We start from the raw sequence: 17,181 nt of genomic DNA, 5'->3' as shown, positions 1-17,181 counted from the left end.
GAAAAGATTATTAATTTTCTTATTCTTTTCAAAGAACCAGTTTTTAATTTTGTTTTTCATTTCTATAGTCTTAGCTTCCAAATTATCAATTTCCCTAACTTTCAGTATCACTTGCCTAGGGTCACACAGCTATTAAGTGTCTGAGGCCAGATTTGAACTCTGGTCCTTCTGACTCCAGGGCCAGTGCTCCATCTACTGCGCCACCTAACTGCCCGCAGAGGTGTTAAAAAAAACAACAACAGGGGCAACTAGGTGGTACAGTGGATAGAGCACCGGCCCTGAAGTCTGGAGGATTTGAGTTCAAATCCAGCCTCAAACACATAACACTCACTAGCTGTGTGACTCTGGGCAAGTCACTTAACCCCAATTGCCGAACCAAAAAAACAACAACAACAACAACAAAAACCCTGTGCTTGACTTCATCATCTCCTCAAGCTATCATTCCATATTTCTCCTCCCATTTGTTGCCGAACTCCCAGAAAAGTATTGGCTATTCTCACTGCCCTTGTATTCTCACCATTCCTTTCCCATCCAGGTCAATACTCCTTTGGCAAGGGGCAGCTAAGTGGTGCTGTGGATAGAGCACTGGCCCTGGAGTCTGGAGGACCTGAGTTCAAATTTGACCTCAGACTAGCTGTGTGACCCTGGGCAAGTCACTTAACCCCATTGCTTAGCAAGAAACAAACAAACAAAAAAGCACCTTCCTCACAACAGCCCTTTGAGGCTGACAATATAAATGTTAATTCAGGGTATAGCTAGGAGGGGCAGTGGAGAGAGCGCTGGCCCTGGAGTCAGGAGGACCTGAGTTCAAATCCAGCCTCAGATACTTACTAGCTGTGTGACTCTGGGCAAGCGACTTAATCCCATTGCCTAGCCTCCCCACTGCCCTCCCCCCCAAAATACTCTTCTGGCAATGCTCACGTGTCAATCAATCTCCACTCACCCCAGCTGTTTCCTTTTGCAGGATCCGAGCTGCCTTATCCTGGTCCATGTCCAACTGCAGCCAGACTGGGCAGGTTGCAATGAGCTTCTCGAGAACACTAATTCCCCGGGGAAGGCGATTCCTCAGGGCAGCTGACCAAAGGGACTCAGTGTCTTCTTCTTCTTCTTCCTCTTCCTCATCTGTCTTCTCTCCTTTCTGTCCTTGTCCAATATCTGGAATAGGACTGAAGGGACAAAAGAAAGTGATCATTGCATAGGTAGACATCTCAATGGGGAAGTGGTGATGAATTACTTTTTTAGGATTAGAAATATCACTCCTGAGTTCTCAATGTTTTTCTGTAGCAGTGATTGTCTTTAATTCCTAAGTTCTCTAGCAAAATTCACACAGCAGACAGTGTTTCATTTTTATCTTTGTATTCTCAGAACAGGCAACATGAGGTCATGGATAGAGAACTGGCCTTGGAGCCAGGAAGACACGAGGTCAAGTCCTGCCTCTCTAGGGATACTCTGGGTAGATATTTAACAACTGGTTTTCTGGGGGAAGAAAGTCCTCATGATATACTTTTAAGTTTAATCTGTGTTATTGACATTTTCTCCATCATTTTCTTAAAGTCTGGACAGACTTTCAGACAAACTGGTACTTTTCTAACCAAATCCCTCCTGTATTCTTTTTGGGAAATTGACTTTTTGTGCCCAGTACAAGATTTTACATTTATTGCTAGAGATGTGATCCTATTAGATCAGCACAATATCCTAACTCATCAAGATACCCCCGGAATCTGAACCTGCCATCTAGGATGTTAATCCTTCCAGTTTGGCGTCATTTGAAAATTCAATGAGGTCTGATTCACTTCACATCTTCAAAGTCCCTCTATTCCTTGTGGAATAAAATAGAACTCAGTAAGGTCAGGGACCATATCTCATCTAAACTTGTCGCTTCCCCACAGATGGCTCCAGAGGACAAAGCAAGGCTGGTGACTTTGTGCAGCCCTCCCTCACTTAAATCCAATTCACTTACATGACATGGCATCACCTCCCTGATGTCATGATCCTCTTTGAGAACAAAGGACAAACAACAGCACAGCTTGGGAGGACTATACAGTTGGTGCTTAATGTTTGCGAACGAACAATAGCACCTGAACATTGATATACTTGCCTCATGCTGAAAGCAGAGAAGCAGTATTATAGCTAGTTGAAGAGTAATATCTTTGTAGGGTCCTGGATTTCCTTATTTGGATGCTGTGGTAGATGAAAGAATACCCCAGGGGCTTACAGCACTCCACAAACAGATGTGAGAAGTAGAAAAAGGAAGATCCTAGACAATGTGAGTTATCAGTCCTAAGAATTTGCCAGTTTTCTCCTTCCCTTCAGCCTTCACTGAATCCTAAAACATAAAATAATAGAGTCATAAATGATCTTAGGATATAGAATATATTTAGGTGGCATAGTGGATAGAGTGCTGATTCTGGAGCATGGAAAACTGGAGTTCAAATCTAGTCTCAGACATTTACTAATTGTGTGACCCCGGCAAGTCACTTCAACTTAGCCTCAGTTTCTCTATCTCTAACAATAGCACCTACCTCCCAGAGTTTTTGTGAGGATCAAATGAAAAAATATTTTTAAAATGCTATGCAAACCTGAAAGCACTACGTAAATTATCATCATCATTATTATTAATGTTGAGAATAAGACATAAAATGTTAGAGCTTGAAGGGACTTTAGATGATGAAATGTCAAAACACAGAAGACTAAAATTAAAAATCTGGAAGGGCCTTGATGACATAGAATGTTCAGGATTGGAAGGATCCTTATAGACTACATCCTAACACAGGGCCTCGTAAACTTTTTCCACTGGAGACCCCTTGTCCTGTTTCGGCTTAGTTAGTTGGTGTTGCATGGCCTGAGGGTATGTGCAGCGCAAAGTGCACATGCTTTGTGTTCAAAACCACATCTGCAGTGAAGTGACCCAATGCAACACAGGCAAGCGCTGTTAGAAACATGCTGGATTAAGAAGCACTAGACTCTAAACCATTCATTTTACAGTTAATAATTCACATTTATTTTTGTTTACAAAGTGCTTTCTTCATAACAACTCCATGGGATAGGAAGTATGAGTATTACCACCTCCACTTTATAGACGATCATAGATTATCACCTCCATTTTATCAATGAGGAACCCTAGTCTCAGAGAAGGGAAAAGACTTGCTTATCTATGGTCACATAGCTAGTCCTTCAGAATAGCTGGGACAAACCTCGTGCAGAATTTTCAGATCAATGATTTCAGAATTCACGGGATCCTTTGGACAGTCAGTGAATAAATATATATTTAAGCTACTACAGTGTGGCAGGTAGGGAAGCTAGGTGGCATAGTGGATAGAGCAGTGGACCTGGATCAGGAAGATCTGAGTTAAAATCTGGCCTCAGACACTTACTAGCTATGTGACCCTAGGCAAGTCCCTTAATCCCTATTTGCCTCAATTCCTCATCTGTAAAATGAGGATATGCTACAGAAGGAAATGGCAAATCACTCCAATATCTTTGCCGAGAAAATCCCATGGATAAATTCATAGGTTGAGGTTTAGATGTTAGGGGTGCTAGGACCCCAAAATCATAACATGCGGATCCTGTCCAAACGAATTTGACCCAAGCCTTCTTTCAGCCAGAGACAAGGTTTATTAAAGATGAGCCATATAGGCCAGACTCTTAAGGAATCTGAACATTTGTGACACTGGTAAGGATGAGTGGACATGAGGAAGTCTCAGCCCCTAAATGGCGGCCAGGATGGATCTTATAGACAGAAAGACTATGGGAGGGATCTAGGAGTGGCCAAGTAGTTTGGGGTGACTGGAGGAGGGGCTTGGGAGAAGGGGGTGTCTTGATGGGAATGGCCAGTAAACTGGGGTGACTGGAGGCTCTAGGGAGGATCTGGAAGGGAGTGAAGGGGACAGTGGAAGGCTAGGCTTAATTAAGGTAACAAAGAATGGGGAGATTGGGCATAGGTGATAAGGAAAGTTCCAGTTGAGTGGATTATTGTCTCAGGCAACCACTAGAGAATTCCTTGGCCAAGTAAGTGAATTCAAGGAAAGCTCAAGGGTTTTCTGGGGCTGTAGACAAACGGGACCCAAATTCGTTTTGGGTTGAAGGGCAAAGGTCTTGGCTTGGGCCTGTACCCCATCAGGATCATGAATAGTCAGAAATTAGTGAATGACTGAACAATAATAACAAATGTGCCAAGTACTGTGCTAAGCACCTGAGATACAGAGAAAAGCCAAAGTCAGGTCCTGCTCTCAGTAGCAGAGACACTTCAGACCAACAAGAAGTTAAAACAAGGTAGTCTATTATTAATATTTTTTTTACTATTACCTTGATTTCCCAAAATATTCCTCTTCTCTCCCTAACCCAGATAGAGTATCAGCTATGATTGTTGTTATTGTTCAGTCTTTGGTTGTGTCTGACTTTTCATAACCCCATGGACCCAGTACATGGAGTTTTCTGGGTAAAAATACTGGAATGGTTTGCCATTTCCTCTTCCAGCGTGTCCTCATTTTATAGATGAGGAACTGAGGCAAATGGGGGTTAAAGGACTTGCCCAGAGTCACTCAGCTAGTAAGTGTGTGAGTCTGGGTTTGAACTCAGATCTTTGCAACTCCTGGCCCAGTGCTCTATCCATTGCACCACATAGCTGCCCCTTCTGCTATGATTATCTTCTAACAAATAGCTCATTAATTAATCCTTATTTTTTGAATAGTAACCTTCTTGGATAGGGATTATTACTCCCATTTTGTAGATAAGGAAAATGAGATTTAGAGAGATTAAGTTACTTGTGTAAAGTCACACAGTAAGGACCTGTCAGAGCAGAAACCCAAATTTTCTGAATCTTTTCCCACAATGCCACCTTTCTAATTACAACAGCCTCCTCTGAGAGGCTGGTTTAATCATTGTATTAACTTTGTTTTGTATACAAGTAGTTTCCTTACTTCCTTAGAACTTAAAAACAAGTACTCCCATCCAGGAAAGACTTGACGTTTATCTTGTTCCAGCTTGGCCCCAGGGATACTTAATCCCCCACAGGGCATGGGGACCATTGCCCCACAGCCTGGGATTAACCTGTACTTTTATGCCTTTGGAACTGAATCTCTGCCAAGTGACCTGACCTCAAAGGCTTTTTGCCCAGGCTGCCTTGTCAGGACTGAGAGCACCTTTTCTTTTATAACAAAAGAAATCAGTGTCAGGGAAGACGATTCCACTCGTTCCAAATGTATCTTCAGTTCTCTGAAGAGACTATGGAGGGGAACAGCAGTGGAAACAGTGTTGAATAATGGAAAGAACACTAGGTTGGAGTCAGGAGACCTAGGTTCTAGTTCTAGTCCTGCTGTTTTCCTATCTATATGACCTTAAGCAAAACTCTTTCCTTTCAGGGGCCTCTCAAATCTCCTCCGTAAAAAGTAGGGGTTACACTAGAGCTGGATTCTGTACCACTGTAATTCTACTTAGCCTACCTAAGGAGTGCTGTCACAGGCTTTTTTCTCTGGCTCAACTGGCAGCCTTCCTCATCTGCGTGGACCAATGGAAGGGTGACACTAATGTGTTCATCCAAGCCGACCACAGAGACACATGCTTGACTATGTGGGAACCACACACACATATCTGAACCTCCAACTCCACAGGAAGCCAGAGATACATGGAAAGGCAGGACCCAAGGCTGAGCTGATGTGGTTGTTTACAACTTCAGGGCCTCCACTACATTTCCTAAGTAGTGGCCTTAGTGTTTCCTATAAGTTGGGCTGCTTTTCCCTGTGAACAAGGCAGGGAATAACTTATGGACATAAACCTCAGATGACTGGAAAGCACTTTTCACATGTCAAGCTCATCTCACCCTTACAACAAACCTATAAGGTAGGCAAGTCAAGTAGACCCATTCTGTAGAGGAGGAAAATGAAGTTCAGGGAAGTTAAATGACTTGTCTGAGGTCCCAAGAGTAGTAAGTGGTAGAGACAGATGCCTAGATCTTCTGAGTCCAAATATACCTCTGCTATGTGTGTATGTGTATAGAAACTGGTATAGGTATAAGTGTAAGTATAGCTATAGTTACATGTATATATACTCATGTAAATATGCAATGTATTATATGCATATATAGGTGTACCAAAAGTCTTAGCGCAGTTAAAAGCTTTATCATTTGGGATTAAGACTAAGCTACAGTAAGTCTTTTGGGATACCCTGTATATGTGTGCATGCAGAACTAGCTGAAATTTCCAGTATGCTACAGTTAAATATATGAGTAGTTGTAGTAACAGTAGTTCAAACGTATTATCATACTTTAAAATTTCCAAAGCACTTTACATATGTTTTCTCATTTTAGTTTTATAATAACCCTGAGAAGTAGTAACTACAGATAGTATTCCCATTTTACCAGGAAATTGAGGTTGATTTAGTGTCACAAAATGACTGACTCCTGGTCACTCAGCTAGGAAGTATGATTTGAATGCAGATGATCCTGGCTTCAAATCCAGTGCCCTTTCTACTAAGCCAGGTTTCTATTAATACTAATACCAGCACTAATAAATATTAGGAAGACTGGCAATAAACTAAGGTATCCATTACAGAGAGGTCATGGGCTTAGAGTAAGTGAACTCCAAACCCCATGAACCCCAACCTGAAGCAGGCTGCTCTAAGAAAGACACAAATGAAATTGGGGTACATGTGGTCACAGTTTAATTTCTCAAAGTGGTTTAACATGCATTGCATGGGAGTTCAGTCCACAACTGGGCCCCCCAAGAGGCTAGTTTAGAACTGGCTTGGTTTGGGATTTTGAGGTGCAGCCTTACATGCCCTTCGAAGAGTAAGTGTTCACAAGGGGTGCCAATCAACAGTGATAGGTCAACATATTAGGGAGCGGGCAGGTTCTTTAGATCACTCAGCCCCACAGGGGCTGAAATCTACCCACCATCAAAGAAAATACCACCCCTAGTCTTGGAAGTCTGTCTCCACCCAAACCTGAGTAGATAAAATTAATTCAAGCCTGGGTTGGAGTTTGACCAAGATAAGAAGATTCAATGCAATCTCATTATCAGAGATGTCTTCCTGAACAACTTTGGACAGAAGGATGGCAGGGTGGCATCTGAGTCTCCAAAACACAGATTACCATGAGAAATCATTTTTCGCAGGTACAAAATTAAACATACATACATATATATATTTTATATATAATACATACATATATAATGTGTATGCAGAGAGACAGACACAGAGAGACAGAAAGGGAGCCATTGGGGGAATCTGTTTTGCTTAATTGTTACAAGAAATTTGCTTCCCCCTCCAGGCAATGTGGAGGAGGGAAAGAGGGAGAGAAAATAGCTATCTGTTCTTTTTTTTTCCAAATAAAGAGATAGGGGGTGCTACAGAAGTGAAATGTTGTATGAACTTTCAGACAGGGTCATTGTATTGTTAGTTTTACTTAACTGTTTTGCTTTGTTACAAAAGACCTCTAGAGAAGTGGGAGTAATCTGTAAATGTGTTTAATGTAAAAACAAAACTCATCAAGAAAACTGAACATAAAAAGAAATAGTTTTGACCTCACAGAATGGCTGAAAGGGTTTTGAGGATACTCAGGGATCCCTAGGCCACACTTTGAGAACCTTAGTGTAGATCAAGCCCCATCCATGCCTTCTCATTCTGTGCCCCTTCTATGAATCTTCTCTAGAAGATCTACCTACCCAAGGTGCTTGAGACCATTATTTGAGTTGTCTTGAACTTTACAAATCGCCAGGGCAAAATGGCAAAACTCTGTTCTCTCTACCTTTAGTCTTACACCATGACTGACCTCATTTTTTGGTCATCTGTGTCCACAGTGACTATTTTTATGGATGAGTCATTGTTGGGAATATGGTGTCCCTGCTCACCACACATGGGTTTCCACTACTCCTTGGGGGTATGTACATTTTCCATTCTCCTGAGATTGTGTTGTTCCATGATTCATAGCCATAGAGCATCATAACTGCTGTCATTCCCTATAGATGGTGAACTCCTATTTATAGATGGCATATAGCTGCATCAAGACCCAGAATACTACAGGGACTTCTCGAGAAAAACTATGGTTATGCAGAATTGGCTAGGAAAAATGCATTTTTTCCTACATTATGAAATGTAGTTAGATGAGTGGCACATCAGGTTATCACCTTGTACATTTTTAAATGCAAATTATTATCACTAGAGAGGAAATTCCTAAAGGGTAGGAAGACATCTCATCTCAGTTATATTTTCAGTTTTTCCTCAATACCTTGCATACATCCTTGCACAAAAAAGATTTGCTGAATGGATAAATTAATAAAATCTACAACTTCTCTTTCTATTTAAACTCCCACCTCAGCCATCACAGAAGTTTGCTGGGTACACACTGGCAACTTTCATTAGCAGAGGCAGTCTTTGTTAATGAGCAGCCTGCCTGGCACAAAATAATGAGCCTCTTCTCACAGAGGCTCCCCTGGAAACAATAATAGTTTCAGGATAATTTTCCCTTCTGCTCACAAGTAATGAAACAATTGTCTCATGCAGGCAATATAACTCCATGAGGTTTGCAGAATTAGGCCAGAGTCGGGGGAAAGGAAGGCCGATCCCAAACCACTTCATTATGGCAAGTGACTCAACCTAACCCCTGAGCCTCAAGGTGTAAACCCAGACCGTGGTGCTCTCCCATTATTTGGGGATTTGTCTGTGGAGGGTTTTCTAATCAGCTCTCAGAAGGAATGATCAGATTGATACCTTCCATTGTTAAAATATGCAGTGGTGGTGCCCCTGTTCTAGGCCTCTTATTAAACTTCATGAGAAAGGAAGAAAACTCAGTTTCCTGACTGGGATGGGAGCATGGAAGAGGCTGATGTATGGAAAGAGTGAAATGACCTGCCATCCTGGGGGTGATGGGACCTAGGTCAGTGGCTCAACCTGCTTCAAAGCAAAGAGAGGCAGTGACCCAACTATAAATAGATCCACAAAAAAATCATCCTCTGGGTTGCCAACATTAGGCCTCTGAAAGACCAATTCAGAAAAGGCCAGAAAAACGTGTTTCCTAATGAGACCTTGAGATAGGGAACTACTGTTATGAATGTCACTTAACAGACAAATGCAGATCTCTAGGGATACAGGGGGTAAGGGTTAAGGGGAGGGAGGGAAGAAGAGGTCCTAGGCATCTCCTGCTCTGATCAGTGCCTTCTCTGACTCCATTCTCTCCTCCTCCAATGATAACATTTTGTTGTTCAGTTGTTTCAACTGTGTTTGACTCTGTGACCCCATTTGAGGTTTTCTTAGCAAAGCTCATTTTACAGATAAAGAAACTAAGGCAAACAGGGTTTAAGTGACTTGTCCAGAATCACACTGCTAATAAATGTTTGAAGGGGGTCACAAAGAGTTGGACATGACTGAACAACAAAATTATTATGCAAGTTCACAACCTTGGAGTCATCCTCTACCTTCTATATTCAATCAGTTGCCAAATCTGTATTCAATCAGTTGATTCTACCTCTTCAATATCTCTCTTATCTGTCTCCTTCAGATCCTTATCATCTCTGAGTGGACTGTTACTATAGTCTCCTAAACTAGTCCCCCCAGAGTCCAATCCCTTCTTCAATCCATCTTCCACACAACTGCTAAATTGATGTAACTCAAGCACAGGTTTGAACATTATTTCTCAGCTCAAGAAGCTTCCTTGTCTCTTTTATTGCCCTTAGGACAAAATGCAGACTCCTTTATATAGCATTTAAAGTCTTTCCTGATTTGGCTTCAATCTGTTTTCCCAACACTGACCTACTTGCTGATGCCTGTAACCAATGTCCCCCTCCTCCACCTGCATGCTGGCAAAACTTAGTCTCCTCACCTCCCAGCCACTAGTTAGTGCCTTTTAAGGATCAGCTTATGGGCCACAAGAGATCTTCCCTGATTCTCCCCACCACAAAATTACTTTGCAATTTCTGGTGAGGTTCAAGGTACACCCAAGAACACTAATATATTGTTGGTGGAGTTGTGAAAGGATCCAACCATTTTGGAGAACAATTTGGAACTATGCCCAAAGGGCTACAAAAATGTGCATACCCTTTGATCCAGCAATAGCACTTCTAGGGCTATATCCAAAAGAGATCAAACAAATGGGAAAAGGACCCACATGTACAAAAATATTCATAGCAGCTCTTTTTGTGGTAGCAAAGACTTGGAAATTGAGAGCATGCCCATCAATTGGGGAATGGCTGAGCAAGTTGTGGTATATGAATGTAATGGAATACTATTGTGCTATAAAAAATGATGAACAGGCTGACTTCAGAAAAACCTGGAAAGACTTGTAGGGTCTGATGCTGAGTGAAGTGAGCAGAATCAAGAGGACTTTGTACACAATAACAGCCACGTTCTGCAATGACTAATATTGTTAAACTGAACCCTTCTCAGCATTATGAGGATCTAAGACATCTACAGCGGAAAATGCTGCCCACATCCAAAGAAAGAACTACAGAAGTTGAATCGCTATTACTTTTTACCTTCTGTACAGCTTTATTTCATCTTTCTGATGGTTCCTCCTATTGGTTTTAATTTTTACTTACAACTTCACTAATGTGAAAATATGTTTAATAGGAATGTAAATGTAAAGCCTATATCAGATTGTGCACTGTCTTGGGGAGGGTGGGGGGGGAGGAAGGGGGAGAAAAATTTTCAACTCAAAAGCATATGGAAGTGATTGGTGATAAATCAAAAAAAATTAATAAAATTTTTAAAAATGGTACACCCAAGAATGTTGGGGTGCACAGTTGTCTTGAAAGAACTTGTTTAGGCTGTCTCCAAATCAAGTAAAGGTATTGAGGATAACATACAACACAACATAACACACCAAGCAGGCTCCCCTATACCTTATAGGACACAAAGCTTAAGGGAAACCCAAGCTTAAGTGGAGGGTAGTAGCTCCCCCCCAAAGGAGAAGGGGCTTAAGGGAGATGCTCATCAAGGGAGACCCCAGCTTGAGGGGGACACCCTCTGATTAAGGAAGATGACAGAGTACGGGAGATGTCTGAGTAAAGGGGCTACCTGCAAAGATACCCCCCTAAACAGGAGAGACTAGGGATTCTTATATAGTAAAACAGGCTGTGGGTGGGGAGATGAATGACCAGAGACACATAGGCAAAGGGAGTGGGGAGATGAGGTAATTAGGGACAGTAATTTCAGAGTTTCAGGAATTATCTTTTCACCTCAGGGAAGAAGGGTCCAGTTAGTTCGATATTTCATTGACCAGCCTACTTGAATCTCTCAGTCTCCTAAAATGGCTTTAAGTGGTACTTGAGATAATGAGCTTCTCACTGATCACTCTATTTGAATATCACACTCTCCCCTCTCAAGAAGGAGACACTCAAATTCATTTGGTAAAAGGGCAAGGGTCATGCATTCCTCATCAATTGCCTTGTATGTATTTTATATTTATGTAACAGTACACTGTTGTCTTACTGTAATAGAATATAAACTCCTTGAAAGCAGAGACTGTTAGGATTTAATTTGCATATATTATACTAAGTGCCTAGCTCAGAGCCTAGAACATAGAGGATGCTTAATAAATACATACTGAATTAAAATGAATGGTTTTATTCAGCCTTCACCAAGAACCACGAAAATGCCCTTACTCATTCAAGTACCTGTGCTTTTTGTTTGTTCTGGTCTTGTTCTTCAGTCATGTCTGACTCTTTGTGACTCTGAGGACCATACTGACTATGGAGTTTTTTGGCAAAGATACTGGAGTGGTTGCCATTTCTTTCTTCAGGTGGATTAAGGCAAACAGAGGTTAAGTGACTTGCCCAGGGTCACACAGCTAGTAAGTGTCTAAGGCTGGATTTGAACTCAGATTTGTTTGACTCCCAGCCCAGTGCTCTATCTACTGGGCCATCTACATGCCTCCTTATTCTGCTCTACCACTCTGGAATGTCCTTCTCTTAAATGCTACCTCCTCCAGGATCCTGCCTGGCTATAATGACCTGTTATCTTTAGGCTTCATATGACACTTTGTTTTAGTTCAATTCAACAAACATCTGTCATGTGCCTACTTTGTTCATAGTATGGTCTAAATGAAATGAAAATGGAAAAAATTGAAAAAAAAGTGAAATCTGTCTCTCAGAAGCTTACATTCGGAACTTCCATAGTACTTGAACTCATAGACTCATTGAATGTTAGAACTGGAAGGGACCCTAAGAGATTCTTTCCCTGGACAGCTAGGTGGCACAGTGGACAGAATGCAGGACCTGGAGTCAGGAAGACTTGAGTTCTAGCCTCAGATACTTACTAGCTTTGTGACCCTGGACAAGTCACTTAACCCTACTTACTTCAGTTTCCTCATCTATAAAATGAACTGGAGAAGAAAATGGCAAACCACTGCAATACCTTTGCCAAGAAAACCCCAAATGGGATCACAAAGAGTTGGACACAACTGAAAAACAACAAATTGTTTGGTCCAAAAGTTCTTAAACTTTTTTGTGTGTCATGGATACTTTTGGCAGTCTAGTGAAGCCTATGAACCCCTTCCCAGAATGTGTTAAAATGCATAAAACAAAACCCCACAGGATTAAAAAGGAAAACAATTATACTGAATATTGAAATACAGTTAACAAAGTATTTTACAAACCAAATTCTTGGGCCTCAGGGTAAAGACTCCTTACCTAAGTCCAATTCCCTCATTTTATTAGAGAAGGATGAGGAGATACAGGGAAGTCCACACCATCAGAGATCAATACCATCTCCACCACACCACATGTCCTAGTCAGTCCCACAGTTTAACACTCAAATCTACATTGGATCAGAACTGTGATTTCACTGGCTACGAGTGAGAACTTCCAGTGAAGAAACTTCATCAATACAGAGCTATACCAGTTATGCAATTACAGTTCTTAGAGTTGCCTGAGGCACCTAGAAGAGTCAGAAGGTCTAGAACCCAGATTTTCCAAATTCAGAGGCCACATCCCTATTCACTATGCTAAACTATCTTCTATTGCTCCTTATTATGTTGTTTCCCCCAACTACAGTTATCTTTCCGCACTGAAATTTTGATATATCTTAGGTCGGCATAAGAAATTAAATGGAAATTTTGGGGGAGTTTCGCAGAAGCCACAGATGATACAGAGCCTACGACCAAATGCTTAATATTACAATAAGGTGCCCCATAAAAGAAAAAGAAAAATTTCAAACTTCTTCACTGGTATGAAGGAAGGGCTGAAAAAATGTACTCGGATTTTCCAGATTGAGGGTGCAACCTGGCCATGTGGAAGGGATAACTATAGATTGAAAGGATGTGGGAGAAAAGGACTGCGTCTTATTGACCCTTCCTTATGTCCCCCACCAGACTATACAGGATGTCCCAAAAGTCTTAGCGCAGTTTTAATTTTCTAATGTCTTAGTGTGCTAAGACTTTAGGGGCACCCTATTTAGCCATTTAGATGGTCAACATAGCAGGAACTCAAGAAATGTTTGTTGATTGATTGAGGTCAGAGGAGAAGAGAAGGGTGTGGAAGGGAAGAGAGGAAGGAAAGTTAGAGGGACAAAGAGGACAGCCAAGTTTTACAGATATGGAGAAATAAACTTCCCTATAGAAACAATTTTATGAAGGGTAATTAAATTCCTAGGCCAGTTTACAAAAGCCTATTTTATTCACAACGTGGCTGAGCTGTAGAAAGATTGTAATTTCCCCTTTTCCTATGGAAAAGGGCTTATGAATTCCAACGGGAAACTCAAGGAATTTGTCCTTTCCCTCCCCCAGCTGCGCCATACTACTTCATACTCCATACTCCATACTACTCCCTTCCTCCTTCTCCTCTCCCTCCCGTCCCCAAATGAATATTGAGAAGAAATCGCTCCTCTCTCTCCACCATTCCCACAGTAATCATTGACATACAGGGTCTGGTTATCTGCTTTGCAGGTTCAGATAATTGATTGGATTAGTTTGCTCAAAGGTGACCAGGCTGACAAGGCACTGACTGATGTTAATTTAACCAGAATGCCAGCTTAACCCCTTACTTGCATGTTTAGAACACCTCATTATTTATAAAAGCATTTTCACACCTCATTTTATCCTGGTAAGAATCCAGTAGGACAAATAGGGAAGGTACCATTACCCATCTTACAGATGATAAAACTGAGGCTCACATAACTTGCCCAAGACTACAAAGCTGGCCTGACTGGGAATAGAATCAGGGCTTCAGGTGCCAAGTCCAATATTCTTTCCATGGCGCCACACTGCTTCTCACTATAGTATGCTTCAACTGCTAAAGCTATGCACCTGGCAAGATAACTGCACCTATGAGGAAAGTGGGCATTTGCCAAGGGCACTCCCTCCCAATGAGTATGTTCATTCAAGAAACCAAAACGCAAATTGGAAGTCTGCTTGCTGAACACGAAATTGAACAAGGGATTGTGTATTTTAAAATTTTCTATCTCTTTTTTATGGACACCTTTTATTTTTACATCTTGCAACTTCCACATATATCCCTCTGCCCTCCCTTACCCAGCAAGCTGTCCCTTGAAATAAAAATTTTAAAGGAAAGAAAAAAGCAATTCAGTAAAACTAATAAACTATGTCTATCAGCACATCTCTAGTCCCGCCCCCCTCCCCCAAACCCTCGTCCTTACACGGCAATAGAGGGAGATGCATTTTCTCCCGAGTTGCCTATTTTTAAGATTGTTTCAGTGGATAAGCATTCATTAAGCACCTTCTATGTGCCAGACCCTGTGCCAAGAGCTAGGGTGGCAAAGAAAGGCAAAAGACAGTCCCTGCCCTTGACAACTATGTACAAACCAGCTATGTAGTGGATAAAGTGGAGATGAGCCACAGCCGGAAGTCCCTAGCATTAAGGGGGGTTGAGAAAGACTTCTTGTAGAAGGCAGACCTCTAGCTGAGACTTGAAGGAAGCCAGGGAGGCCAGGAGAGGGAAGGGAGAGAGCTCTAGGCATGGGGGAGAGCAAGTGAAAATGCCCACAGCTGGGAGATGGGGTGTCTTGTTAGAGAAACAGCCAGGAGGACAACGTCTCTGGATCGGTGAGTGAGTGTGTTCAGGATGCTAAGGCGTAAGAAGACTGGAAAGGTAGGAAGGGGCTCTGATATGGAGGGTCTTAAAAGGCAGAGGATTTTAGATTTGATCCTGGAGGCAATAGGCAGTTTACAGGCTTATAATTATAAGGGAGCTCAGAGGTCATTCAGGCCAACCCCCTTTTGTTCTGAGTCAGCGCTCTTTACACTATACCTTAGAGATTACTACCTTTTTCCACTATTGGATAATAAATATCAATTACTAGAATCAAGCTAATATCTGTCATGGACAGTTCTTACTAAGATTATTAATTATAATAAGATTAATTCTTATCAATCCACTCTCCTTAATTTACTATTCTATTTTTCACAACTTTACCACCATGGTATTAGCACTATCCTTACTATTCTGGCCTCCTTACCTTGTCTCCTCATCTGTAAAATGGACATTCAATACCTGTAATGCCAATTTCATGGGGTTGCTGTGAGAACCAAATCAGATAACACATGTAAAGGATTTTGCAGAGCCTAAATAAAGCTCTATGTAAATGTTAGTGTAATTATAGCATCATAGTTTTTGGACTGGAAGGGACGTTAGATATCATCTAATCTAATCCCTCATTTTACAGAAGAAGGAACTGAGGCCTTTAGAATATGTGGGTCCTAACACTTAACACCTGTGTGATCTTGACCACGGGTTTCCTCATTCCTGAAATAAGGAGGCTGGACTAGATGACCCAACTCTAAGTCTAAATCCTATGAATCAGTTTCCCCAGGGAGAAAACTTAACATAGTCTCACTAGATCTAGGTCTGTTAGAATTCCAAGTAAGCCCACTGAACACTGCTGGAAAATGGCTCCGAGACTGAGATCTTTTAAGACATCATTCAATGTAAGCTCCATCCCTAGAAGAGAATTTGAGGTGCATAGGGGCAAGGAGACTCCTGAAATATCACATAGCCTTTCAGCAGTTTGTAAAAATATTTGGTCTCTTGAGACTGAAGACCTGGTTCCCTCCACTAAGACCTTTGGGTGGCCCTCAAAGACCAATCTAGGGTCTCCTTTGAGTATTTCAGTCAGATCTAATGATCTCTACATAAGAAGGTCCCAGATGGGAAGATAAACAGAAAGGGTTTCAACTTTTGGATTATACTCAGCCCTCCAAAGACTCAGGGCCTTGGAAATAGTTTATTCTTTTGTGACTTTTGTGACATGTCTACTCTCTGAGAACACATGATGCCAATTTCATATTGAGAGTCCAATTTCTGGCTTTGTTTTCTTTTTTTTTTTTTATGATCATCAAAGCCCAGGGCTGGGTCACTACAGAGTATTTCTTCTATCTAGGCCCATGCCAGGGCAGCTAGGTGGTACAGTGGATAAAGCACTGGGCCTAAATCAGAAAGAGTCATCTTCTTCAGTTCAAATCCAGCCTCAGACACTTAGTAGTGTGACCCTGGGCAAGTCACTTAGCCCTGTTTACCTCAGTTTCCTCATCTGTAAAATGAGCTAGAGAAGGAAATGGCAAACCACTCTAGTATCCTTGTCAAGAAAACCCCAAATGAGGTCATGAAGAGTTGGACGTGGCTGAAACGGACTCAACAACAATAAAAATGTCCATGCCAGGGTGTTTAGAGCATCTCTGGTTGCAGTGGGAATCACCTTCTCCCTACTTGGAACTGATTCTAATAAGGGAATATAAATACAACACACATGTATTGAGTACATATAGCATGCAGAGGCCTCTATAGGATATGGAGGAGACAGAAATTTTGGTTTAAACTCAGAAGTTTTGTTAAAGCCCATCTCAAATGCCATCTCCCACAAAGGCTTTCTCCTGATCCTCCTGGTCAGTCAGGAGCTTCTGTCACACTTCACATATTATTTTATTTTCTATTTCCCTAATGCCCTCCATAGTACTGTGTATGGTGGTTATCTGTGTTTGTCATCTCTCACTAGATTGTAAGCTTTATGTGGGCAGGGTCTGTGTCTCATTCATTAAGTACAGTGTTCTGCAAATGACAGGAACTTTTTTCTTCTTTTAAACAAGTATTTATTTTCTCTTCATATCTCTCCATCTCCTCCACTGGGGGAAAAAAAAACACCAAAAACCAAAAACAAAACACAACCTTTGGAACAAATATGCAAAGTGAAGTGAAACAAATTCCCACATTGGCTCAGTCCAAAAATAGGTCTTATTCTGTATCT

General features: G+C 41.5%; 1 protein-coding gene across 1 annotated transcript in view; it reads right to left on the bottom strand.

The window, feature by feature from the left end:
* RIN3 (Ras and Rab interactor 3) overlaps positions 1–17,181 on the bottom strand; it is a 156,315-nt gene that overhangs the window by 107,293 nt on the left and 31,841 nt on the right. Inside the window, 1 exon segment of the mRNA XM_021000293.2 lies at positions 944–1,166. Within this exon segment, the coding sequence (XP_020855952.1) occupies positions 944–1,166 (223 nt within the window).

Source organism: Phascolarctos cinereus, unplaced genomic scaffold (genome assembly GCF_003287225.1).
Source record: "Phascolarctos cinereus isolate Bilbo 61053 unplaced genomic scaffold, phaCin_HiC Scaffold_3;HRSCAF=262, whole genome shotgun sequence".
In the NCBI taxonomy this organism is placed as follows: domain Eukaryota; kingdom Metazoa; phylum Chordata; class Mammalia; order Diprotodontia; family Phascolarctidae; genus Phascolarctos; species Phascolarctos cinereus.
This window is presented reverse-complemented; position numbering and strand designations above follow the sequence as displayed.